At 39.4% G+C, this 27093-nt stretch overlaps 2 protein-coding genes across 4 annotated transcripts; both read right to left on the minus strand.

Annotated features, from left to right (window-relative positions):
• Positions 1-3299: 3299 nt before the first annotated feature.
• Positions 3300-17980, minus strand: LOC141772449 (uncharacterized). 3 transcript variants are annotated; one of them, XM_074643434.1, is made up of 6 exons: positions 17317-17980; positions 8530-8631; positions 8282-8410; positions 7952-8171; positions 6909-7081; positions 3300-4201 (listed from the first exon to the last, which is right to left on the minus strand). In XM_074643434.1, exons 2-6 carry the CDS (start codon positions 8554-8556, stop codon positions 4166-4168), a joined length of 585 nt encoding a protein of 194 aa, XP_074499535.1. In that variant the 5' UTR covers positions 8557-8631; positions 17317-17980; the 3' UTR covers positions 3300-4165. The 3 variants fall into 3 exon arrangements, with proteins under 3 accessions (XP_074499535.1, XP_074499533.1, XP_074499534.1); XM_074643432.1 differs by having other exon boundaries at positions 17137-17979; XM_074643433.1 differs by lacking the exon at positions 17317-17980 and adding an exon at positions 14073-14503.
• Positions 17981-18910: 930 nt separating this feature from the next.
• tcf15 (transcription factor 15) lies at positions 18911-24614 on the minus strand. The gene is made up of 2 exons (XM_074643431.1): positions 20674-24614; positions 18911-19246 (listed from the first exon to the last, which is right to left on the minus strand). The coding sequence occupies exons 1-2, from the start codon at positions 21160-21162 to the stop codon at positions 19190-19192; spliced, it is 546 nt and encodes a 181-aa protein (XP_074499532.1). The 5' UTR covers positions 21163-24614; the 3' UTR covers positions 18911-19189.
• Between the last annotated feature and the right edge of the window lie 2479 nt (positions 24615-27093).

Genomic DNA, 27093 nt, shown 5'->3' on the forward strand with positions numbered 1-27093 from the left:
GAGTTCACGAGTGATTGACGGCTGCTCAGAGACGGCAAGGCTCCAGCTCGGCTCTGATCGGATGTTTTCCTCCGGTCTGTGAAATCTTTCACTGCCATTAGGAGCACCGGAGGACACTGGAGGACACAGACACACATGATTTTTCCAATTGGCTGTTCTAGAAATACAGATTCGGTCCCTTCAGTATGGAAGTTTTTATTGGACTTTATTAGTTGTAACCCACAGAAGACATTCCACAAACGTGTACCATGATCTGCAAATATTTCACTACCCACAAACGTATTTTTGTATTTGTGTTGTGTAAAGTCACATCCACAAAAATACAGGGCGATTTGCAAATACACATAATTTACTCTGTAAATACGTATTTTAAGAAGATATTTTAACAAGATAAGAAGATAGATTTGTCTTTTTTTTTACTTAAAGCCTAATAACATCGGACGCTCTGTCTCCACACTGTTAAATATCTCGCGGCCAGTTAGTTGGTTCTAAAAGAAAACAATGCAATCAAACTGATTTTGTCAAATAAGTTTGTTGTTAAATAAAGATATTCCACGTAGTCTTTCACCTCCAGAAGCCAGACTGTTTGTTGTCTCCTTAGACTCTACTTCTATAGCTTTAGACCGTAGTTCCGTCAGCTCATCTGAGGGAATGTCGCCACCGTCTGGTGGAGCTAGTAAATGCACCTCTTACTTACAGATTGTTTATATACATCTGCAGCGGTACCAATTGGACAAAATTACGTAAACAACAGGAGGGAGGTTGCAAATGTCACATGACCCACAAATGCACAGGAAGCGATCTACAAATGCGCAAATAGCATTCCACGTGTAGAAATAGATGCACAAGTGCGTGTTTATCACTTTACATGTGAACCTTAAAATACGTATTTACAGAGTAAGTTATGCGTATTTGCAAATCGCCTTGTATTTTTGTGAATGTGTCTTTACACAACACAAATACAAAAACACATGTTTGTGGATAGTGAAATATTTGCAGATCATGGTACACGTTTGTGGAATGGCTTCGGTGGGTTACAACTAATAAAGTCCAATAAAAACGTCCATACTAGAGCTGCCGACACTGCAAAGCAACCCAAAAAAAGAAGACAGACTTATCAAAAAGAGAGTCTGACAATATCGGCGTAGCGTTTCAGAGATGCAGAGGAAATGTTGCTGATAGTTTTGCATTCTATTTACGGCTGCGGATATCGCTGTGAGTCAGTGATTCTAACCCAATACACTTTTTGTCAAATTCAGCAAATATCTATCAAATATATGTGGAAAATGACAATAAAGTTGAACTTGAACCTGAGCTTGAAAAAATGTCGGCTGTAAAAGTCGAACTTTGGTTCCTCTGGCACATTCTGTTGCCACTATTACTCTGATCTTAATTATTGCATATTTTAATGAGTTTTCTGATTGTAAACATGTAATAAATTATTGTAACACACAGTCTGTTAATAGCTATTAATATTTAATTTATTAATCTATTCCTGACTGATCAGAATGTTTGTAATTAAGAATAATTAGACCTTATTTATTATTTATTTAATTTATTTATTGATTACATTTTGAACAGATAAAAAAATGTGTGATTAATTCTATGGACAAATGGACAATCATGCAATTAATCGCGATTAAATATCTTAATCGATTGATTATATTTAATAATCAATTAATAAAATGATACATTTAAAAGCAGCTAATATAAAGTGTACAACCCACAGACCAGCAACAACCACTCTGTTTGGCCAGCGTGTGTGTGCTCAGACCAATCAGAGCTTTGAATTTGTTAAAGCAGCAGACAAATGAATTGTGAAATGTCTCTTCCAACAATAAGAAGGCTGTTAATTGATACGTGCTAATTTAAAAAAAAAAAACTTTAAATGAGGTTAGAAGAAAATTAAATGGGAAATAGCGAGTAAACGGAATAAAAAAAGTAAAACTTAAATCCTTTCCAAATTTAAGGTTGTGATTCCATTTTGAAATTAAATAATTTACTCATCAGAGAATAAGAACAATTTACCAATTTTTTTAATTATTTATTTAACTTTGCTTTTGTTTAGTTAAGTTGTTGTTGTATAATTTAAAAGTATATTTGATGTCATTTATAATAGCTTTTTATAAACTCTGTCGTGAACGTTTATGATTATTCCTCTGGCTCACTCCAAGGAGCATCATATTCCAATTTAAATGATTTAAACCCTGTTTTAATTCTTTGGAATACATCTTGATCCAGTTGATTTGTGATTTTGTCTGACTGTGGTGTTGTTGTCTGAGGTGCCAGTAGGTGGTGATCTGTGCACATTTTTCTCCACTCTAAACTGCTCTCAGTGTGACGCCTCGCTGCTTTTATGATCTCAAATCAATATTTTCAAAAAGCAGTGATCCATTTAATGCCTCTCCTGTCTTGGTTTGACTTTGTAAACCAGGAGGAGAACACAGCGGTAGATGCTCACTCACACTGTGATGATTGGTGGGTTTTTCTGCAGGTGTCTGCAGGATAAAAGCTGCTGGATTTCTTCACATCCCCAACGGGGGAAAGTCGATGCAGATTGGAGAGCATGAATACAGAATCTCGACATGCTGCACTTCCACCTTCTTAAACAGGAACTGCACTCACCTCAAGAGGGCTTCAACCATCAAACAAGAAGTGGGAAACTTACAGAGAGTCAAGAGATGTTTTAGAGTTAACGTAACCGTAACGATATATATCTGATAAAGGGTTGTTGACATGGTGTTTTTTGGTGTTTATGTTGCCACTTCAGAGTGGTATCATTTTCTTTGAGCACTTGATTCATAACAGGAAATATGTAATGGTGAAAAAATAAAAATAGGTATGACATGCGGCGGGTGAAAACCACAAGCTGGCTGACACAGTTGTTGAGTTTTATCTTTAAAAGTAAATGTATTAGTTCACATTTATAAACAGCACAATTTAAAACATGACAAATTGTTAGCAGATCAGAAGATTGTTTAAATCCATTTGCAATGTAAACATGTACATTTAAGCTGAATTAGGCGAGATTGGAGCAAATCTGATTAAAAAAAGTTATTTTTATAAAACGGTCACTATATCGTGACAGTAGTACATGAAACAGGTAACCTGAAAAAAAAATCATGTGCCTCTGTGTCCTCAGGTGTCCTCCAGTGCTCCTAACGGCATCTGCAAGATTTCACAGACCGTAGGAAAACAAGCAGTAAGAGCTGATCTGAGGTCCGCTGTCCAGTTGCCGTCTATGAGAGCCGGCTGTCAATCACTCGCAAACTCCGATCAAACGGTCAAACTAGTTCAAGTTTAATTTTTTATTTATTTGCACACACATAAAACCGCACAAAATCCAGTCAATGAAAAAAAAACAAGAAAATGTGTCAGGAGAGGTCAAGAAGCCACAGGCTTATACAAAGGACCTCCCCCCGAACCTCAGAAGAAGAACAAAACAATAACAAAAAAGGAAGAAAGAACTAAACTAACAAGGAATTTTAAAAATACAACAAAAGTTAAACAATAACAAGAAGCGCAAAAATTAGCAGAAAAACCTAATCAAACAGTGGAAAGCAATTCTATAAAAATAATAAAATACATTAAAAAACAGTACCGATAAAAAGAAAAAAAGAAAATATATCTAAAAATATCAAAAGATGATTAGACATCATGAATTAAATGTGATGATAATTTCCTTTTAAAATTTTCTAAGGATAACGAGCTCTTGATAAAATGTATTTTGGTGTTCCATATTTCTACACCACGATATCTGAGAGAGTACTGGCCATGTTTTGTTTTGTAAAAAGGCATTTGATGTTACAATGTCAGCTATCACAATATCTGCCTTCATTTACTACAATAGATGCTCTTAACACCTGTGGCAGTGTGTGCATGGTGGTTTTTGTTCCTCATCTCATGCTTGTTCCTGTTTAGTTATGACACACTGTTTTGGTTGAGTTGACCTCTTTCGTTCCAATAAAAAAAGCAACAAGTGGTTTGGTTCAGTGACACACTTTTACAAACTGAAGATGCTCAACTGCAAAAAAAATACATGAATCTCACTGAAAACAAAGTACAATAAATAGTAAAAGCAAAAATAAAATCACTTGATTTAATTGATTAAATTGATTTTTTTGTGTCTATTTACATGATCTCAGCTTCACCACTTGTTCTGCCGTCATCTTGAAGACCTCATGCAAACAGCTTGAACAACCTGAACGACCACAAAAAGAGACAAAACAGCACAAAACAAATCAACTCAGCGAATTGTTCAACTGGAAAAAAAGACCACCCACAATGTACGTTAGAAAGCAAAACTTAAATGTGGAGACATGCTGCTGTTAGAGGAAATGGTGTCTCAGAGCAGGGGTCGGCTCGCCTACGGTCTGTCCTCAAACCCAACATCATATAATAAAAGGTGTCAAATTCCTGCTGAGACAAACAGCATTACTCATCTACAGGATATGGGGTTTTCACACTAAACATATATAGTTTATATATATATATGAATATATATATACACACTGTCAGAGACGTATTCATTTAACTATGTGCTTATTATCGAGGCCGTAGTTAGTGGTGGTGTTGTACTGGACTTTATATATTGAAATGTCTTTCTAATATTTCTCCCCCCTCATATAAATGGGGTCGGCAAAACATTCGAAACATGTCTAAATAGAATGCAGTCCAGTTCAACACCACTGCAAATTATAGCCTCAATAATAAACATATTGATCAATTAATACCTCTCTGACAGTGTCAACAAAAACAATATAATTCAAATAATTATTGTCTTTGTAAATGTAGAATTTATGGCTGAGCTGTTGTATTTGATTGCATTAGATTTTACAGGTGTACCAGTAAGATGTGCAGTGTGTAGGATCTGGTGGTAAGGTTAGGAGATCACAACCAGCTGAAGCCTCTCCTGTGTGCCAGGCGTGTTGGAGAGCTGCGGTGGCCGAAAACGCAAAGAGCCAGTGTGTAGAGCGTGTGTGTATGTGCGAAGTGAGTGGTGAAGCAAGAGAGAGAGAGCAGCGGGCGGGAGCGAGTATCGTTATCGACTCCGGCCCAAGCAGGAAAAGTTCTCGGCTACTATAGAAACGTGGCAGTGCAACATGGCGGACTCTGTGTAGAGGACCCATTCCCTATGTAGATATAAACGGCTCATTCTAAGGTAACGACAACACAACGATTCTTATTTTCAGTTGATAAACCATCCATTTCTGCCAATAGATCCCCCTAATTGTTACACACTGGTCCTTTAAACTGTGGGACAGACCAACAAGTCTTCCAAATTAAATACCAAAATACGTTGTTTGTCCATGCCCTCTAGAACGACATATAAAAAATGATCTGACGCCTCCATCGGCAGGGGAACATCATTTTACTGTGCCCTCCAAAACCTTTACAAATCCATAATGATCACTAAATCTGTTTTATGATGTGACAGCGATATGGTTTGGTTAGGTTCAGGCAATGAAATGACTTGGACAGAAATGATTTGCTTCTCTGCTGCATCTGTCTCTTGTGGTGTACCTCAAGGCTCCATCTAATTTAAATGATCCTTCCACAGAAGGCTGTTTTTAGAAAACACTGTTATACCTTTGTAATTCCCCTTCAATACCAGGTGACGTCCAGGGTTTTAAGTGTCAAATGGTGAATGACAAAAACTTTTCTTGCTAAATAAAAGTAAGACACAGATGTCTTAAAGGTCCCATATTGTAAAAAGGGAGATTTTCATGTCTTTATATTTATCATAAAGCAGGTTAAAATGCTGTATAAATACCGTGAAAGTATTTAAACGCAGAATCTGCAGAAAAATACATAGCCTGTATTCAGAAACTGTGCCTTTGAAACAAGCTGTCAGGATTTCTGTAACTTTGTGATGTCACAACTGTACAGTATATATAAACCACTTCACAGTTTTAAACGTAAACATTCTAAATGTGTCCCACTTTATTTCTGGTTGCAGTGTATGTGAATGACATCAGCTGACAGGAAGTAAACATGGACCGTAGCTGTTGCCTAGCAATGCAATTCCGTTGAAATGCGCTAAAACACCGCATTTGGGTAGAGGGTAAATACAGGTATATTCAGACAGACAGCAGGCCTATGAGAAAAATAAAGTTTTAAGTATAAGGTATAAGTAAGGTATAATGTACAGCAAGCCAGTCATTATTGTGAATTAAAGCGGAGGGGTGGACCCTGACGCGAAGTGCGGTCTTGCATCGCCCTGAAGGGAATTATTTCACAACAATGACCCGCTTATTACACGGCTACTTACTTAATAAATCAATAATTTGACACAGAAACGGTCCGCCAAAGTCAGACATCAGAACTACATCCATAGCAACGGTCTGTTATATATAGCAGCGGTGTGTTATAAAGAAATAAAAGACCATAGAACGCTGTGATCGAACAACCAGAATCGAGTATTCAACAAAGCCGTGTAATAAAATACTAGTATGAACCTGAAAATGAGCATAATATGGGACCTTTAATTTTTAACGCCTCAAATTTGCAAATGTCCATGAACATGCAATAAATCTCTGTGTCACTTTTGATTCTTGCGAATTTGAAGTACAGTAATTCTGTCTGTAAAATGGAAAATTTTACAAACAAAAGAACAGTCAAAGGATGTTAAATTTTTTCACTTTAGATGTATTACGAAAATAAAACCTTTTCTCTCTTTTATATGTTTTTAGTATTGATCAGTAGTATCTCCCCTATTCCACCGTCACACCGCTTAAAACTTCTGACCAATTCCTCCTCTCCATTATACATTCCCATTTATTATCATTCTAATTATCTATCTATATAGCACTTTGGCCAAGTGCTCAATAAATAAATTGACTTGACCACTTTTGCTTCATAACCTGTGACAAATCCATACAGTACGTGAAGAAAAATAGTTTATTTACCTGAATGCTGATGAGAGATAAAATGATTTTGGTGAGGCCCACTGCCACGAAGCCTATACCACTCCACATGACTGGCAGGTCCTCCACTTGATTGTGGCAGGGCAGGTTGGGCTGAGTCAGGTTAAACTCAGGTGTCGTTGTTATTGTTGTCAGGTCAGCCTGGGTCACACACGCTGTATTCAGACAAAAATAGAAGAAATCCGTGTATAAAATAGATACTTCAGTGCAGATAGATCTCATAGACAATTAAACATTATTCCTTCAAACAGTTTAGCAGACAATTTTACGACATTTTTTCAATGAAATTACGTTTATATCTGATATATGAATGATTTTATCAAGCAGAGGTAACATATGTCTTTTGGTAGACGTTTTTTTTAATGAATGGTAGAATATGTATGTAGGGAAAAATGCATAACTGTCACAGTGGAAAGGAAAATATTGTGTGTTTGAGGAGATGGATAAACGTAAAGGCTGTTTCCTGCTTTTTGATGTGGCTTGGCACATTCTGTGACTGTTTGCAGATGCAGAAATGAGGTTAAAGTAGATGTTTGGGTCATGAACTTGAATGAATTTAAAATATATACATTGCTTTGTCTGTCAAACAGACACATATAAATGTGTAAATAGACACATTATTTTGACAAAGCTCTCGATTTTGGTGCATCTTCAAAAGCTGTAACCAAAAAACTCCAACACACTCTTGATTTTTGTTCATTAGTCATGTATTTAACCCTCTACTACTATCATATTGGAATATTTTGACAAATACATACGAGTTTAATTCCAATCTTGCAGGTGTTTATTTACAGTTCAAGCAACTCACAGGTTGCAACTTGCATACTGCAACTTTAACTGTCAAATATGAAGGGACATAACCTGTTTCACCTGAAGCTGCCATAAACATTGTCACTGCATTAGAAATCCCAAATTTAGAGACATCAAAAAAACTTGTCAATATGTGTGTAGCTCGGTTCAGATGCTTTAATTGAGTATATATGCATATTCTGCCAAGTGTGGTAGAAATTAAATTCAAGGCTTACCGTGAACCGTCAGGTCGACTTCCAGATTCATATTTTGACCCCCTACATTTGCACTGATTTCGCACTCGTAGGTGCCCGAGTCTTCGGGCGTCACCCTGGGGAGAAACAGACTGTGTTTCTCACCAAACTCGGGTTTGTGTGAACGAGTGAAGGGGTAGTACTGCGGCGTCTTGTTATCTTTACTCTTCCTGATGATGCCAAGTTTCTGCGAATTGTTGATCTGTTTTAAAGTAACAACCAAAAAGTCATTCGTATACAGTATATCCACATCAGATTGAATTAAAGTCATTGACACACAAGATGAAACTATTTATGAAATGGTTCACTGACCTTGTACCATGCAACAGAGATGAAATCCCTGCTGTCAATGGCTTCATCTGGACACATCACTTGAACATCTTCATTGCAGTTTGCATTCTTTTCTGGCCGACTCTGGGTTGCGTAATGCAGCAACAGCAGCTGAGATAATCAAACCACGAATATGTTCTATTAGTGTACAACAGCATCAATCAACTAAACTACTTTTGTTTGTCTTCTTGTTTGAATTTTATAATTATATAAAGTCAGAGTTAACTCACCTTAATGAACAATACCTTCTGGGACATGATTACACTCCACCCGTCACTTGAGTTAGCTGTAACAGGTATTGTTTTCACTTCTCTTGAAATGCAGTCAGTTTCCTGTAAAAGGGGCCACATTTGATCAGAAGGTATTATTACTGTAGGAGGCTTTCATTGTCTGAGAAAATATGCCACCATGTGGTGCTTGAGAGCAGTGCATAATTACTGTATTCTTACTGTAACTCATAGTCATATCACTGTTGTTTTTTTGGAAAAAACATTTGTCACTTCCTTAACGCTCATGGTTCAGTTCAGATCTTTGTTGCTCTGGAAGATTTTTTTTCAGCAACGCAGCTTAGTGAGTAATTTAAAGGGGAGTTCCACCAATTTTACAGAGAGTCAGTTGTATAATGTCTTCTGTGATTGATGCCACCAGGTTTATCTCAGATTGGGCTTGAGACTTGAAATTATAACAGAAAGGCTACATTACAAAGTGTGGGATTTAAAAGAGGGTCTAATTAAAGACACCATGATGAGTCGCATGAAATTGTAGGATCCAGTGTTTTGGGGCCATGATAGAGATTCAAAGTGAGGGTATCTCGGCCTCTGCTGATTAAATTTTGACTGAAATGAGTCTTGTGAGTCCACCAACCTTATGGAAGTGCTATACTGCTACTCTTTCCCCTTCCTCTTGTTCCCTGTTCTCATTCCCAGGGCGTTAATTACAATGCTTTGGCGTGGCCCTTGGCGACACACAAGGCACCCTTTAGCGTCTGTATGAGACGCACCAGGTTTTCAAGCAACTACAACGTAAACCCATCCGCATCAACATTAAACGCTCAAAGAAAGTGGTCGGGGTGTGTGGTGACGTAGTTTAAAGAGCGAAAAAAAACACACACAGGGCGGGCGGCAGGCACGGTGGTTTGGTCCAACAAACAACTGTTCATGTCCCATGTGTTAAGTTTCACTTTCGCTTTACAATCCGCTGTTTGTTCTGTTTGTGTCCCTTGTTTACAATGTTAAGTTTCATTTTCACTCTACAAACGTAGTAACAGCCCACCCATGATGTTTTTTTCCTAAACCTAACTATAGTGGTTTTGTTGCCTAAACCTAAGCAAGTGTTTTTGTTTCAATTCGCAACGCTTACCACGTGTTTACTGCAGCGGTAAAGTGACGCCAAGGGGTGGCGATTTGGGATGAGAACGTGTTGCAGCCTCTCTCCCCGTTTAATGTTTTGTTTGTGTGTGTGTTGGCGTGGTCTCCCTTCCTCGTTCTCCTGGTTCCCCGCTCTGCTCATCATGCACACCTGCCTACAATTGGCTCATCACTTCTCCTAGTCTGAGTCTGTCATCAGCTCATCAGCTTGCAGTACCTACCGCGGCTCTTCAACCATTCAACCACAGTGGTAGTTACGCTTCTAGGCCAACTTAGTTCATAGTAATTCATTATCTTCGTGCTTCGTTTGACTAACCTCTAATCTCTAGTCTCTCTCGTGTTCCAGGATCATCAGCAACCTCTTAACCTCTAAGCTACCCCCAATTTCCATGCTCACACCAGCCCTGTTCTTCATTCTTTCCTGCTGCCACCAGATTCCCATTCCCTGCCAGCTTCTCCTCTGTGATAAAAAAACTTTTACCACCACCACCCTGTCCGTATCCTGCGTTTGGGTCTCTCCTGTGTTCATAACAAATACTAAATCGTTGGATTGCTCCTTAACACCACCTGAAAATCTTGATTTTGCTGACCTCCAGTGGTTCAGTGGTCGGTTATGCTTTAAAGGTCCAGTGTGTAGGATCTGGTGGTGTCTAGCGGCGAGCTCCCATGTGCAAAGCGTGTTGAATAGCTACGGTGGCCGACACGAAAACCCGAATGGCTCTATCTAGAGCCATTTAGAGCAAAGCCAGTGTCTAGAGTGTGTGTGTGTACATGGGAAGTTAGTGGTGAAGCAAGAGAGAGAGAGCGGCGACGATGGCAGCGAGTAACGTTATAGACTCTGGCCCCAGCAGGAAAAGTTGACAGAGTTTGTTTTGTCCGTTCTGGGTTACTGTAGAAACATGGCGGTGCAACATGGCGGACTCTGTGGAGAGGACCTGCTCCCTATGTAGATATAAACGACTCGTTCTAAGGTAACGAAAACACAACGATTTATATTTTCAGGTGATTATACTCTATAGAAAACATACTTATTAATATTATTCCATTTCTGCCAGTAGATCCCCCTAAATGTTACACACTGGTCCTTCAAAAGAACGGGTTCACACAACTTGGGTTTATAGTTCTTTTGAACGGCCAGACTCAAAGGCAGAGTGAAAAGCTGGTCGTCATAGAGACGTATCAGACACAATATCGTTTAAAAATGGGAATAATGGCGAACATTTTCAGACAGTATCTCCTGGAAGACATGTTGGACTCGGTTGTTCACATGAAAAGTGACAGAAATCTTACCTCTCCGCAGTGATGTAGAAGTGTAGGGTGTGCAGGTACACTTTGACATCACTGTTGGTGATGTCGTGGTTACGGGTGCAACAAAGCAAAACAGACGATTTCAACCAGAGAGGATCATATACAAACAAACAAACCAACAACAGTAAGGCAACAAAAGACAGTGGATGAATAATAGGGCTGTCAAACTTAACGCGATAATGCGTTAATGCAAATTCGTTTTAACGTCACTAATTTCTTTAATGCAATCAATCTTTCGGAGGTTGTAGCAAGTTTTAAAGCTAGAGCGAAGATACCGGAATCATATGAAACTAGAAAACCTTGACAAATCCCCCTTTAAGGTACATTTTGAACAGATAAAAAATATGCGATTAATTTGTGATTAATCGCGATTAATTATGGACAATCATGCGCTTAATCACGATTAAATATTTTAATCAATTGACAGTTCTAATGAATACTACACATGTAATGAGTAAGAATTAAGATGACAAATTATAGGATAATACAAAAATTGAAAAGTGTTTGGCTGTATGTGGGTCAGTGAGATGTTTCTCCAAGAGACTGAGTGCCTGGAGGCTCACATCAATCACACGCACACGCACACACACACACACACACACACACACACACACACACACACACACACACACACACACACACACACACACACACACACACACACACACACACACACACACACACACACACACACACACACACACACACACACACACACACACACACACACACACACACACACACACACACTCTCTTATGAGTCTGGCTCATCCTGTTGTTTTCATCGCAGGGAACTCCCCATTGTCTCCCTTCAAGCATATTATTTGTAAGTGTCGCTCTTGTTGACAAAGGAGGTCGATATATGGTTATTAATAGCAGACTGGCTTTATGGAAAAGGGAAGAGTGAGGTCTTCGGATTCCACCATCTGCATTAAACAATGCCTCATTCAGCAGCAGCTGGCACAGCGAGCGCAGGGACGTAGAAATCTACTGATGTTAACACAGAACATCAGTGGAAATGAGGATTTTTTCGGCCGCTTCCTATTGGACACCGGTAACTGCAGCTGTGAGCGGTTTTAGATTTATGACAGGGAGTAATCTCAGCATGAGAAATACGCAGCAAATACAAAGCACGATGCTCCACAAATTTTTTAAATATCTCTCACTCATTAGTCATTGCAGATGTTCTGTGCTGCATTTATTAAAACATCTTAATCAAGCACAAGGGACTTTTACAGTTATACAAACTATGTGTTAAAAGGAAATAGTAAAGTTCATAAGACTTATCAAAGTTGTGATTCTCTGAAGGTTTAATTGTTTGGTGTGATTGTGGATGTATGCTCTCCGTGCGGTAGTTAAAGGGTGTTGCATGCCACAGTAAATCCCAGAGGTTGTTAGCACGCCCAGCTGCTAGCATAGGTCTCCATGTTTCTGTCAGCGAGGTTGTTCACTGCACACTCTTTAGCCTCTGATTGAGGAAATCCTCTGTTTGCTGAAATGAAATGTCCCAATGGTTCCGCCGTCTCTCTCCCACAGGTCCTGTACACAGATACTTTCCCATGAACACTGTGCATGTTTACCGGGGTTTGACAGATATATAGCTCTTTGATGGACCTTAACACTACCAATGTTTCAGTGCAGGAGAAGCTGATATTTTGAGATAGTTCTAGCCATAATTTAACACCAAAACTTTTAACTGAAACCAAATCAAATCCTTCTTCTTCTTCTTCTTCTCCTTCAGTTCTATAAGATCTTTATTGTCCTACAAGAGGAAATTCTTTCAGCAGCAAGGAAGCATAAAAACATAAAACATAAACATAATAAAAACACTATAAGACAATTGAAGACTTGTACTGTACATGCATTAAGGAATACAATAAAAGGTCAATGTGATATAAGCAAAGACAAACTGCAACAATAAGAATAGGGACAAGCTGAAGGGGACCCAAGAGGCAGTGTATGGTAAAGGAGCATTTATCACACATATGAACTGTTGCACCTCGTTTTTAGAGACCTGTGTTTCTGACAAGGAGAGGATGTCAAATTCCTCAAATTCAGATTTGTTATGAAAAATGTCTGACACAGAAAGCTGTCGCTCACCAATCATTTGGTGACAAAAACAACATGGTTGGGCTTAAAACTACGTTTGTACAGTGAGAATGACACTGAACATTATGAACACGGGACATGATTGAACAGCTGATTGTAATGTGAAAGTTAAACTTAACGCACAGGACCCGAACAGTGGTGAAGGTCTTGTGTTTGTTGGACCCATCCACCAAACCCAACAACCCACCCTATGTGTCTCTTTCGCTCCTTAAACTATGTCATCACACTCCCGACGCACTTTCCCTGAGTATTTAATATTGACGCAGATGTGTTTACATTGTCGTTAATGGAAAGCCCGGTGCGTCTCATACTGACTCTTAAGGGTGCGTTGGTATCGAACGCCGCTGGCTGTGACAAAGCATCGATATTTGACGCCCTTGGAATGACAAAGGTCTAGGCACGCTCACATGCACTAACATGCACCAAAAGGCAAGTGGCCGGCCCAGCTATGTCAACAAAGCACGGAGAAGCTCTGATTACAACACACACAGAGGGAGAGAGACTTCATTCTCTGCTCAGGTAGACATTACCCCTCTATATCTTTACATAGCAAATTGTTGTTTGCTGCTATATTAATGCTCTGAATATCAAATAGAGCACCTTTAAAGCAGAATGACCGAAGAAACTATGGGAAACACTACTACCTTAAATTGAAAAATCTTTTAACAAAGACAACCTAAGCCTAATATGTTGGTAAACTGATTCCTCTTCTAATGTACACATGCTCACACACACACACACACACATCTCAAACATACAACATAATAAATATATGCAGTCAGAGATGCCATATATTCACCCAGTATATATGATTTTCTTTACTCTAGTTTGATCTGAATAATACATTTGTTCTGTACTGAATATAACTGTAACTGGCTGAAAGGATTCCTGTCTTTGTGAGGCTGCAGAGCTTCATCACACTGCCTGTTCAATTGTTTGTTTAAAGAAGCAACAAAAACCCCTTTCAGTCTGTATTACTGGATTCTCACCTCTGCCTCTGGGCTTTGGCAGGCTGCTGCTGAGTGCTGGAGCTTGATTGTCTGAGCCTGCAGCAGAACAGAGCCGTGTTACGGCGATCTGTATTGTTCCCTAATTTCTTCTCTGGGATTTCCTCTAACCAGCTCCCCCCAACCCGCCCATCCTATCCACTGCACAGCCCTCCATCATCCTCCCTCTGTCTGAAGGCCTTGCCAAACTCTCTGGCACATGAAAACAATTGTTCTTGTATGTTCGAGGAGACACAGCCGCCTCCTCAGACAGACTTTTCTCCCCCACAGAGGCTCAGCTGACTGCCGGGCAGACACACGTCCTCCTCCTCCTTTTGGAAAAAGTGGTCATGTTCAGTAAAATCGGAAGCGAGGTATCTGATTCCTGAGCCACAAAGTGACTCAGGACCATTAATATCTTTGACATGCAGGTGGAGCGGGGGGCCATCTCCCCTGCCAGTGAGGGTTTGAAACTGACTGTGAGAGCAGAAGCTATTAAAATATTACCATGTGCAGGTTTATTTCTAACAAGAGCTCTCTGGCAAGACTACAAACTGCTGACGGTAAGCACCCATCTGGGAATCAGGACGGCGCTCCCAGATGATGCTGAAAAAACGCTTTACATCCTTCCCCGTTCCTGGATCATCTATTTTAGCTTTCTTTTTTTTCTTTGGAGAGGCAAAGGCATGAACACGTTTGAGCAGTCAGAGCAGTGATTTGTGTTTGCATGGAGCCGTTGCTCGACAAGAGTGTTTCCTGAATGCTTCCTCTTCTATGTGTTCAGATCAATAACTGTTAGTCAATCAACATGAAGGGCTGTAGAGGTTTCATTATGCCGGTTTCTTCTACGTTTATGCACAAATAACTCTCTGCAAAGGTGGACAACTGTAATCTGTAACGTAAGATAAAGCACTGAGCTTCTCAATGGGCAACATAAAGAAGACACATTTTACACACTCAATATTGTTACTCTAAAGGGGTTATTTTATTGTACAATTAAACTTTATTGAACTTTATTGCTGCAGTGCAGCCATCTTGCATCCAAATCCGTGCAAAAATCTTCCGAAAACCATCATCAAATCTTGTCTTTATTTTCAGCATTAAAGGTCTTATTGATAAAAATTTTATGTAGACAAATATGTTTTTCAAAAATAATACATCCACAGAGCTTTTAGGAAGGTGCCGAATAAAAATGTGTTTTTTCCTTAAATATATATATATACTGTATATATTATGATTGTGAATTATTCACTTTAGAAAGAATTATGTTTTGTTTATCTCTGTGGAAGATATCGGACCTTTGGTTCCCACTTTTAACAAGGCTTGTGAGACGGTAGTACAATGATGTTCATGTGGTATCTCTGGGTTTTCAGCAATCAAGTTGCCAGTTAGTGTTGAAAAGAAATTGGCTGAGATTGACGGTAAGTGCCTGGCAACCACTTGTTGTGAAGTGAATGCAATGGGGGAGGGAGAATGTGACATCTAGTGGCTGAATGTTATCAATGTTATCAATAGCACCTTTAATAAATCTCACACACTAAAAATCACTTGGGTCAATATAGCACCAACACAATACTGGGTTACCCAGTACTCATGGGTAAAAAAGAAACACATGAGACAATGGGTTGTTTTGACCCAGTGTTAATGTCACTTTTGGGTTATTTACACAAACTAAAAATATGGCATGTTTTTGAACTGTAATAATCTACTCTACATGTAGCGGTGGAAGAAGTATGAAGATATATTAGCCTTAAGATTTCAGTTCTGGTTGATTTAGAATTTTTATCGGAGTGAAAACAATGGAAATGTGCTCAGAGTTTAACAGTCTGGAGTCTTTTTGTTGATACATGAACATAGAAATTGAAAAAAAACTATTTCTATGTACACAAGCTTCAAGTTTTCAGACTTATGTGCATATAGTTCCATTTTTGTGTGTATACAACAGCATTTATTCCAGGAATGTCACCACAGACACCCAGTTTTAATACTGCAAATATATAAATATTGCAATACTTTCATCAGTGGGCCATAGGCTCAATCAGCATTGTGTTACCTCATTTGGCTTTAGATAGTGACGACATTTGTTTAAATGAAAATCTTCAAGATTGCCACTTAAAGTAAAAGAATGTGAAATACTCAATTACAAGTAAAAGTCCTGTATTATTTGCTAAATGTACTTATGCAAAGTATAAATGTAGTGGAGTAGAAATCTATTATATCAATCTGTTTTATCACTAACAAATACATGCAAGAGCATTTTAATGTTGCAGTTGGTTAATGTGGAGCCAATATAGATACTTTGTATACTAATGAGTAGATTAGTAATACTGCATTGTATCATATGTATTTATGTAGAACTAGTAACTTGTAAGTGTCAAATACATGTAATGCAGTAAAAGCACAATATTGCCCTCTGACATGTAGTGGAGTTACATTCGTCACTGCTTACTGGTCATTATTTGTTACAGATTGTTATTAATGTTTATCCTTTGCAGTTTTTAATGTCACACAAACTTCGTTTTGTACAACTAACAGTCAATTTGTAACAGTTTAAAGGTAAAACTTGAGCTTGTTGTGTTTTTTATCAGGTCATGTAATAACAACATATATAACATAATAACCATATTTTAGTTTGGGTAAATAACTCGACTGTAATATGAAAATAACTGCTGGGTCAAAACCACCCATTGGTTCTGGGTAAAGTTAACCCAGTATTGTACTGGTGCTTTATTTTGAACCCAGTGGTTTTCAGTGTGCAGGCCAGAGGATGGAAGCAAAAAGCATCTCTCTCTCCCTCTCTTTTTGGTCTCTGTGCTACTTAGATTTATATTTACTTATATAAAGTTACCGATAGCAGAACAGCTAAGTAACAAGTGCTGTAGTTTTCTTTTTCTATATTTCCCAAAACAATAAACTATCGAGGTTATTTTTCATCTCAGGTCATAAAACTGGCAGCAGGAGGAGGAAGTGCTGTCTAGCTCCATTTCATCTCCGCTGAAATTCTTCCTGCACAAACTCTCTTCTGGGATTAAGAGATGCGAGCGTCCGCGGAAGAGGTAAAACTCACCAAAGCGAGGTAGTAAACCTTTACAGTGGTCCCCAGGTGGATCCTCGCCTGTCAGAAATGTTAAACAGATCCACGCTGACCTTATTTCTCCCTCCTCTCCTTTCCTCTGATGGGCTCTGCCATCAATTTGTTACCTGTCATCTTGGGGGGAAAAAACTTCAGAATTGGTTGAAATCTCACTATTTGGTTCGCTCGCGCTGAAAATCGCCACCAGAGAGCTGTACATCTGGGTCCCAGCGCCGGATGAAGTCAAGACTGGCGCTGACCCAAAGCCCGCCGCACAGAGAGTTCCTCAGAGAGGTCGGCTGTGCGTTGTTTTCCCTTCCTGTGCCTCCGTGACGTCTTCCTGCCGGGGGGAGCCTCGGGGAGCCGTTTGAGGAGGCCTCGGGGCCCCGAGCGTGGAGGACTTAGCACAGCAAATTCCAATTAGCCTGACAGGGCAGGTGGGGGAGGGGGGAGGGAGGGGATGGAGGGGAGCTCGGACCCCCAGCATGCACCTTTAACTGCCTTCAAATTCACTTCTCATACAGCCTCCTGTGTCACCGGGGAACCTCCCTCTGTCATTCTGAGGACCAGTTTTGCAGTTGGATTCAGAGCGATGCCAGACAGGAACTTGGGCTCAGCTGTCTGTGTGTCTGAGCTGCGAGCCGCATGTTGGACTGAATACTACAGTGTCTTTTTCAGACTGGAGAAGACAGAGAGAGAGGCCCCCAGAGACTGGGCTGCTTTTCCTGCAGCAGTTATGAAATGTTTCCCAGTGACAGAGGTCTGAATCATCTCTGTGCAATGGTGACCACGTTGCAAGAGAATGTAACAGTAGGAAACTAACAAATCATTGCACCTAATTGTAAGAAAATAAACAAGATTATCTGTCATGATGATAGTGACAGTAAGAGCCTGAAACTTCAGAGTGAATCTTCTACCTCTGCTGACACGTGAACTAATCCACTAATATAAAATCAGAGAGAGTTGTCTTCAGGATCAACGACAGCATTCTATTTGCATCATTTTTCCATGATTACACGTCAGCAGGCTTTCACTCTCTGTTCTCCACCGTGACCTCTGACCTCTCACCCCGTCTCTCCCTGTCCATCGGGCCCACAGCAGTGATTTATCCCTCTGACATACCAACAGCTGTGTTGGGGGCTCCGAGCAGAGTGTGGGCTACTATTTGCCGTGACTAATCGATAACAGACTTCAAAAAACACCAATCGTGAGATCTGGAAAAAAATACAGCAGCCACTGACACCAGAAACCTTGAATCTTTGCTGAGGGGCTGCAGGCTTCATAAACAATATCTTGGCAACATTACTGGAAACAGTGGAAATGTGCGTGAGAGAGACATCTTTCCATAAAGCCATTTTATACCACTAAGTTGGACGTTAAGAAAGTAGATATTTGCAAAATGAAGATAAAATACAGTTTGTTAATTGGGCATTTATGTATCAAACAAAGAAAGTTTCTTCTTAGAAATGTAAGCTGTCAATTTATGTATGTTTCCAACCTGCAGTTGAGCTTCTTGTTATATAATAAGAGCACCCTTTTTTCTAAAATGTCACCCAGCTTGAAACAGAGAAAGTCTCAAAAGACCGGTCCCAGAAATAAACATTTTCTATTTTTTTTACTTTTGTCCATTTCATCAATATACTCTGCATGTATTTAGTTTTTTATCAATGTCCCAGTTATTAGTTATGACAATCTGAAATATATTTTGACACGACTAACTTTTCATGGCACATGTGTGTTTCTAGTTGGGAATCAGGAAAATAACCGCTTTTATTTTGATAAAATATATTTTATTTAAAACTTTCAGGGGTAAAAAAAAAAGGACAAAAACTCATAAGTTTCAAGCAAACGCACTGCATCTTTGAAAGGCTTATGCTTAAATTTCTCAGGTCAAGTATAAATAGTCTCTTCTTTGGTTCCATCCTTAGATCCAGCATGTGTGTGTGTGTGTATGTGTGTGTGTGTGTGCTATGTAACACCAGCTCTGACTCTTCCCTGAGAAAGTCTTTGAGGATTTTCAGGTTGCTAATCGTTCACTGGTCTCCAGTCAGCGTCTCATTCGCAGCGGACCCAGCCCTCGCATTCTTAAACAGTCTTTGCCATCCTTTATATGGAAAAAAAAGAGAAAAGTCTGTCATGTAAATATTCAACAATATTTGCATCAACTGCACCAGAAGTCATTGTATTTTTTTTAGGGAAATAAAAACATAAATACACTACTTTTCAGCTTCACTTTTTGAAGTCACATTAAATTCCAAATGCAAGAGGAAGCTACTAATTATGTTGTATATTACTTTGTTTTGCACTACAATTCTCACAGTAGTCAAAAATAAAAAATAAAAAAAACAACTGAGTCTGACTGTGTGAGGAATTTACAGCGAGAGGCCAAGAGGCCAAGACATGTGCCACAATCCAAGACAAAATAATGGAGTTACACAAAAGTGGACACGATTTGAAGGATTAACAGATGCTGCATTACACGAAAGCTTCTCAAAAAAGCATAATCAAGACAAATAAAACGTGTTCGCTTTGATCATGAAAATCTTCAAGATTGCCACTTAAAGTAAAAGAATGTAAAATACTCAATTACAAGTAAAAGTCCTGTATTATTTGCTAAATGTACTTGTGCAAAGTATAAATGTAGTGAAGAAGAAATCTATTATATCAAATCTGTTTTTATCACTAACAAATACATGCAAGAGCATTTTAATGTTGCAGTTGGTTAATGTGGAGCCAATGTAGATACTTTGTATACTAATGAGTGGATTAGTAATACTGCATTATATCATGTGTTTTTATGTAGAACTAGTAACTTGTAAGTGTCAAATACATGTAATGCAGTAAAAGCACAATATTGCCCTCTGACATGTAGTGGAGTTACATTCGTCAGCTGCTTACCGGTCATTATTTGTTACAGATTGTTATTAATGTTTATCCTTTGCAGTTTTTAATGTCACACAAACATCATTTGTACAACTAACAGTCAATTTGTAACAGTTTAAAGGTAAAACTTGAGCTTGTTGTTTTTTATCAGGTCATATAATAACAACATATATAACATAATAACCATATTTTAGTTTGGATAAATAACATAACTGTAATATGAAAATAACACTACCTCTGGGTCAAAACCACCCATTGGTTCTGGGTAAAGTTAACCCAGTATTGTACTGGTGATTTATTTTGAACCCAGTGGTTTTCAGTGTGCAAGGCCAGAGGATGGAAGCAAAAAGCATTTCATCAGTTGTATTTAAGATAATGTGCCAACATGTGCCGTGCGTAAAAGTGCTTTTTACACACCACAATCCAAGACAAAATAATGGAGTTACACAAAAGTAATCACTATTTGAAGGATTAACAGATGCTGCATTAGACAAGAAGAAAGAATAGACAGAAGAAAGCTTCTCAAAAAGCATGATCAAGACAAATAAAACGTGTTTGCTTTGATATATTTAGCACATTTAACACATCAGTTGTAATATAAGATAAACTGGATTTAAAGCAGGTTTCAATATATGGATTTAAAACAGCATTTACCCCTTTTCTCTGGTTGCTCAGACAGAAGGTGCAGATGGTTCTCGGTTCTCCTTGCGCATGAACCGCACCGAGACACGGCTGTCCATCAGCAGCTCCGGAGTCTCCGAGGAGCAGCACGTTGGCCAGATGGGAGATGTAGCTGGAGGCCAGTCGGAGCGTCTCAATCTTGGAGAGCTTTCTGTCCACCGGCTCGGTGGGTATGAGCGTCCGGAGAGATGTGAAGGCGGTGTTGACACTCTGGGTCCTGCCTCTCTCTCTGGCGTTGGCTGCGCTCCTCTGTTTCACCTCCACCACCACCGGGTGGGACTCTGCTTCATCCAGACTGCGGGAAATCCTCCTCCGTTTCTCGGTGGAGGAGTCGCAGTAACTCTGCTCCGAGCTGCCGTCGCTCTCGCTGCGGTTCTCATCGTCCTCGGACGTGATGCTGGTGAAGTCTGAGTAGATCAAGTGTGTCGCCACAGGCCGCAGCATGGCGAAAGTCATCTTTAACAAAAAGTTACACGAAGTCCCTGTCCGGCTCCAAATCCTCTGTTAGATCAGACCGATAACTAACTCAGGGACTGATCCTGCATTTCAATGTGGAGCAAAGGCTGCATGTAACAAGCTGCAGGGGGAAAAAAGACGTTTTTAATAAAGCTGACTGACTTTTCAGCAGTCAGTTTGGACTGGCCTGTTTCAGTACCTGGTCAGCTGGGCTCTTATAGCTGGATGGGAGGAGCTGCCAGCAGCACACACACTGTTACAGTAACCTCTCAAGACTCACACCTAACAACTCATCATGTAATAAGGCCAAATTATTATAAATCACAAACGTACCAAAATGATACATGAATATTACAGGGATACATTAAAAGATAAAGTAAGTGATACTATTATCACCGGACACTGTGACTACCTGCAGAAATATTAAAGAAACATTGTCACTGTGTGATTTTTGGGGAAATTTTGTTGCCATTTGTTTCCACACTTTTAAAGGGACTGTTTGTAACTTTCAGAAATGCTTGTTAACAGCGACACTTGTGGCCGTTAAGTCAACGAAAGTCAGCGTCGGGCTCGCGCTTGTGCTCGCTCTACATAGACATGAACGAGCATCGCTCAACACAGTGAGGCGACACACGTCAGCTAAAACCACAATATCACTCTGTATTTCACCTGCTTGGCAGTAATGTTAGCTGACCAGACGAAGGTCTCTCAACGAATCATTGCAGATCCTAGTGTTGGCCTTTCCTGCTTCAGCCTCCCGACCGCGGCCAGAGGGAACAGGGGAGACACTGGTACCCGGTCGGAGACGATAACGTCTCTCGCTGCAGAGCCCCGTCACTTCACAAGATACGAGAAACCTCTGTTGGTCTGGAGGAGCTGCAGCAGTTATTTCTGCACAAACATCCACTGTACATGTACTAGATATTCTCAGAGCTAAACTAACTCTTCTGTAGTGTGTAGTGAGCGCGCATGCACGTGTAGAGGTGGAGCGAGACAGCGAGAACGCGCGCGGTGTGTGAGTGAAGGCAGGCAGGCAGGCAGAGGAGCAGAGACTCCAGCCACGCGCGCATATGTGAGCGCGCGTGGGATCCCGACCCGGTAGATTTATACGTATTTTGTAAAAAGTTACAAACAGTCCCTTTAAAGTGATTAGAGATTCAATTTCATTTTTAAAAAATAAAAATATTTTAACTATTGCAAGACACAGTATATCAACAAGTTATAAAAAATAAAGGTATCAATAAAACAGTAAAAAATACTCTATTACAAGTAGAAGAAGTCCTGCATTCTTGAGAAGTACATGTTAGCAGCAAAATATATAAAAAGTAAAAATGCTCATTATGCAGAATACCCCCACTGAGTGGAATATTATTGAATATTATATTATAATTACTCAAGCATTGATGTGCAAGTAGACTCTTAGTGTTGTCGCTGGTCAAGCTGGACCTGATTTTTAACTACTTTATGCAATATACTGCTGGCTAGTTTATTCTATATAAAGGCATCTTTTTTATAAACGGATCAAATGTTTTCTATGTTTAACTATAGCTGTAAAATACAAGGTATTGCAACAAAAAATAATACGATTTGCCAAAGAAATGTACTTATGTAAAGTACAAGTACCTCAAAGTTGTACTTAATTACAGTATGTGAGTAAATGTACTTAGTTTCATCTGCACTTTATGTAAAGGATGAAGTATAAAATGAATGTTTCTGGGCCAGGAGCATGATTATAAACTCAAAAAGTTCAAATGTAAAGGCTATGGAGTCCTTTAATGGCATTCAGGGACTAAAGTTTGCCTTTCAGTTATTTTACAGTTTACTATCTTGTGACATGTTTACGGCGCTGCCACCCACTGAGGTTTGTTTTTGTTGGCTGGTAATCCACTGGACCAAAATCTATTTAACATCTCCACAAAACTTCCGCTTTGCTCGACATCTACATATAATTGTGCAGGTGTTTGGAGAACTGCATGTAAATTCTGTTTGTCTTGGCAATTCTCAAATTTCCAATGGAAATTGTTTAATCAAATGTAAGAATTTCTTTAATTTGAATATCTTTTTTTCAGGAAGCCTGGCTTCATATTGGATCTTGTATCACGATAGCACAACAGGCTTAGATTAGTAGGAGTAAATACTGTTAAGTCGCCATATTTAAAGGCCTACAGGAGCAGCAGGAGAAAGTTAAGTGTGAGTAAATAAACAGTGAGCAGATGATCCTGGAACGGCAAGGATTTATTTGCTTGCTGCCCTGAGTTCAGAAAAACAAAACAGTGGCAAATGGACGATTTGGTCTCCACCAGCCACATTCAACCACTTCAGAGTGCCTCAGCTGCATCAACAGTCAGACATCAGACACCAAAACTGTCTGCTGAAGGAGCTCTGAGGTCTTACAGAGGACAAGAAGCAAACACAGGAATCTGCAGCAGCAAAGGCTGCGTGAATATCTCAGTTAGCAAAAATACGGTAGTCTCTCCAGAGATTTAACATCATACAAGTTAATTAAAAACATTATGAGCTCTGAAAGTTACACAAACTGATTTTAATTTGTTGTGATATCTGATATGATGCAGTATTAACACATTAAAGGTCAACAAATTCCCCCAATTACCAGCAAACCAAATTATGTTGCAAGTCTCCGACACTCTGCTGCCGTGTGGTTTATTACATTCACACTTACTCATGAACTCACTGTGAATTTATAGTGTGTATTTGTGTGGCGTGTGAACCAGTTTGGGTGTGTTGACTTGAGGCTAAAGACAGAAGTCGAAGCGTTCTTAGAAGAACTCTCTTATTTCACGGAGCTGTGAAACGCTCTTTTGCTCTTCCGGAAGAAGTAGATCCATTTATCCATACTGATGAGGCGACAGCATGTTGGGTTTGCCACCCACTGAGTCCTGTGTTGTTGTGCTTCAGAGATCTGTGAGAACAGCAGCAGCTCTGTCTGAGGAAGGGTTTCTATCTCTGCACTGTTGCATATTCCGCCTTTTATAGATGGCAATGTCAGTCTGTCTGTCCATCACTTTACAAGATGGATTCTCATGAAATTTGAAATTCATTGTTCCCCAGAGGATGAATCCTAATGACCTTGGTGATGCTCTGACGTTTGACTGAAATGTCTCGACGACTATTGGATGGATTGTCATGGCATTTGGTGCCACATTCATGTCCCCTTCAGGATGAATTGTATTAACTTTGGTGATGCCTTGACTTTTCATCTAGTGCCGTCATCATATGAACGTTTTTATTAGTCCAATATGACTTGCAAAGAAAAATGACGTTCCCATCAGCCTCAACTGTACTTTGTGTTTCTCAGTGTTGGAAGAAGTACTACGATTCTTTCTAAGTAAAAGTAGAAATATCTTAGACTAAAAATATAATGAATTATAAATGTTACTTAGGTAAAAGTACATAAGCATTATCAGCTAAATGTATTTAAAGTTTCAGTAGGTAACACATTTTTGGCATCATTGGGCAAAAATTCAACGTGGCTGCCGGGTCACAAACTTTCTCATTTTACAGCTAAACCGTTGCACTACAAGATAAGCATTACAGTCACAGAATATTGATTCATATTTGATCAGCGCGGCCTAGTTTGACCGTTTGATCGGAGTTCGTGAGTGAATGACTCGTGGCCCTCTGGGACGGGAGCTGGACGGCAGACTCAGATCAGCTCTGACTGCTTGTTTTCTTCCGGTCTGTGAAATCTTACAGATGCCATTAGGAGCACCGGAGGACACAGAGAGACATGATTTCTTTCAGATTACCTGTCTCATGCGCTACTGTCAGGATATAGTGACCGTTTAATAAAAACAACTTTTTTTTTTTTAATCATATTTGCTCCATGTCTAGCTACAGCAGCTTTAAAGGAACAGTGTGTAGCATTTAGATGGATCTATTGGCAAAAATGGAATATAATATTAATAAGTATGTTTTCTTTAGTGTATAATCACCTGAAAATACAAATCATTGTGTTTTCGTTGGCTTAGAATGAGCCGTTTATTTCTACATAGGGAGCGGGTCCTCTTCACGGAGCTGGCTGCCATGTTTCTACAGTAGCCCAGAAAGGACAAACCAAACACTGGCTCTAGATAGGGATGTTCGCGTTTTCTAATTTTTGCGTCGGCGACCGTAGTTCTCCTACACGCTTGGCAGAAGGGAGAAGTTTCAGCTGTTGCAATCTGCATCTGAGTCACAGACTCAATACTGGAAATGCGTGAATAAGACAGAGAACAGATTGCACTTTCCATTCTCTCGGTTTCCTCAGCTGCTGACACATTTCCTAGTTATTACCTTCCCTTACATCACTTTAAAATGACAAGTCTGGTGATATTCTAGATTTGTCTTACTGACAAACAACCACAAATGTATCCAACTAACAAGTATTGCCTCTGTAGCCAAAGCTGGATATAGTTTATTCCTCTGAGCTCCATTGGTGTCCAAAAACTATTAAAAACACATCAGTGATCCACACTGTGTAACATGCAAATCATCCCCGACAAACAAACTATTTAACTCTGTCTGTGTTACGTTTGTCAGAAACCACAGTGCCCAGCGGTTATAGGGAATTATATAGACTTTTATAAAATTGAAATGTTGAAATCAGAACCTTGTTTTAAAGATTTATGTCTAAACAAATGGGCTTGAGGCTGAGAGAAGCAGACCGGCTGGGAGTGTATTGACTGATATGACTATCCCACTGTTGGTTTTGTTCTTTGTCATGGGATTTGGGAGGTCTGTCTCCTCTGTCTCCTAGGGTAGGTTATGGTCAGGTGTTGCCGAAACCGTTTTTCTTAAGCTGCTGGGGTCCTGTTCGTGGACATTGCTGGTAGACACACGTGTTAAGATGAAGGTGCATCTCCATCCTCCCTGGCCGAGCAGGTTTGTCTGTTGCATGCGGACTCAGATGTGTGATGATGTCACAGCGGGGACTTTGGGCTTACACCTCCAGCTGAAGTCAACAGAGTGTTGTTAGAGGACAAAGCTGATGTGAGGTACATGATAATATGATTGGCCACAGACACAACCTGTTGCCCTGTCAGGTTGAATATGCTCACTCTGAAGTTTGAAGCCTGTGTGAGATACAACCTTTTGCTATTATACCTAATGTACACTTTCACGAAGCAAAAACATTTACTCAAGCATTGTGCTTAAGTACATATTTGAGGTACTCGTACTTTTTAATCCACTACAATTACAGTATTTGACAGATGTAGTCACTTCACAAATGAAGATTTGTTTGCACAGCTGAAATGATTAATCCATTGACGGAAAATGTATTGCCAACTATTTTGATAATCATTAAGTCATTTTTCATGCAAAAACATGTCATGGTTCCAGCTTCACAAATGTGAAGATTTGCTGCTTTTTTTAATATTTGAATTTACGTTGTAAAAATGTTGAGATTTGGACTGTTGATTGGAGAAAACAAACATTGTGAAGGTGTCACTTTGGGCTCTGGGTAATTGTGACAGCATTTTTCACTATTTTCTGAATTTTTATAACCCAAACAATCAAATCGATTAATGGAGAATATCAGCAGATGAATCCATAATAATAATCATTAGTGTTAGTCCTATACAAACTAGCTAAAAATGAGCTCCACCTCAGCTCCAAACAGCTACAAGAGTAAAATCCTGCTTTTACATTAAAGCACAAGTAATAATAATCTAACTATATAACATATCTAAGTATAACAGTCACAGGGGACATTTCTCTACATTGAGTACATTTTCCTGATTATACTTACATACTTTTACTTCAGTAAAACTTTCAATGCAGGACTTTTGCTTGTATTTGAGTATGTTTACAGTGTCAGTACTTTTTTTTAAAGTAAAATCTGAATACTTCCTCCACTGCTGCACAGAACACACAGTGGTGAGGTCAGAGGGTGGATACGGCTTTGCAAATCTGGCACAAATTACACGCCTG

Source organism: Sebastes fasciatus, chromosome 8, assembly GCF_043250625.1.
Source record: "Sebastes fasciatus isolate fSebFas1 chromosome 8, fSebFas1.pri, whole genome shotgun sequence".
NCBI classification, from domain to species: Eukaryota; Metazoa; Chordata; class Actinopteri; order Perciformes; family Sebastidae; genus Sebastes; species Sebastes fasciatus.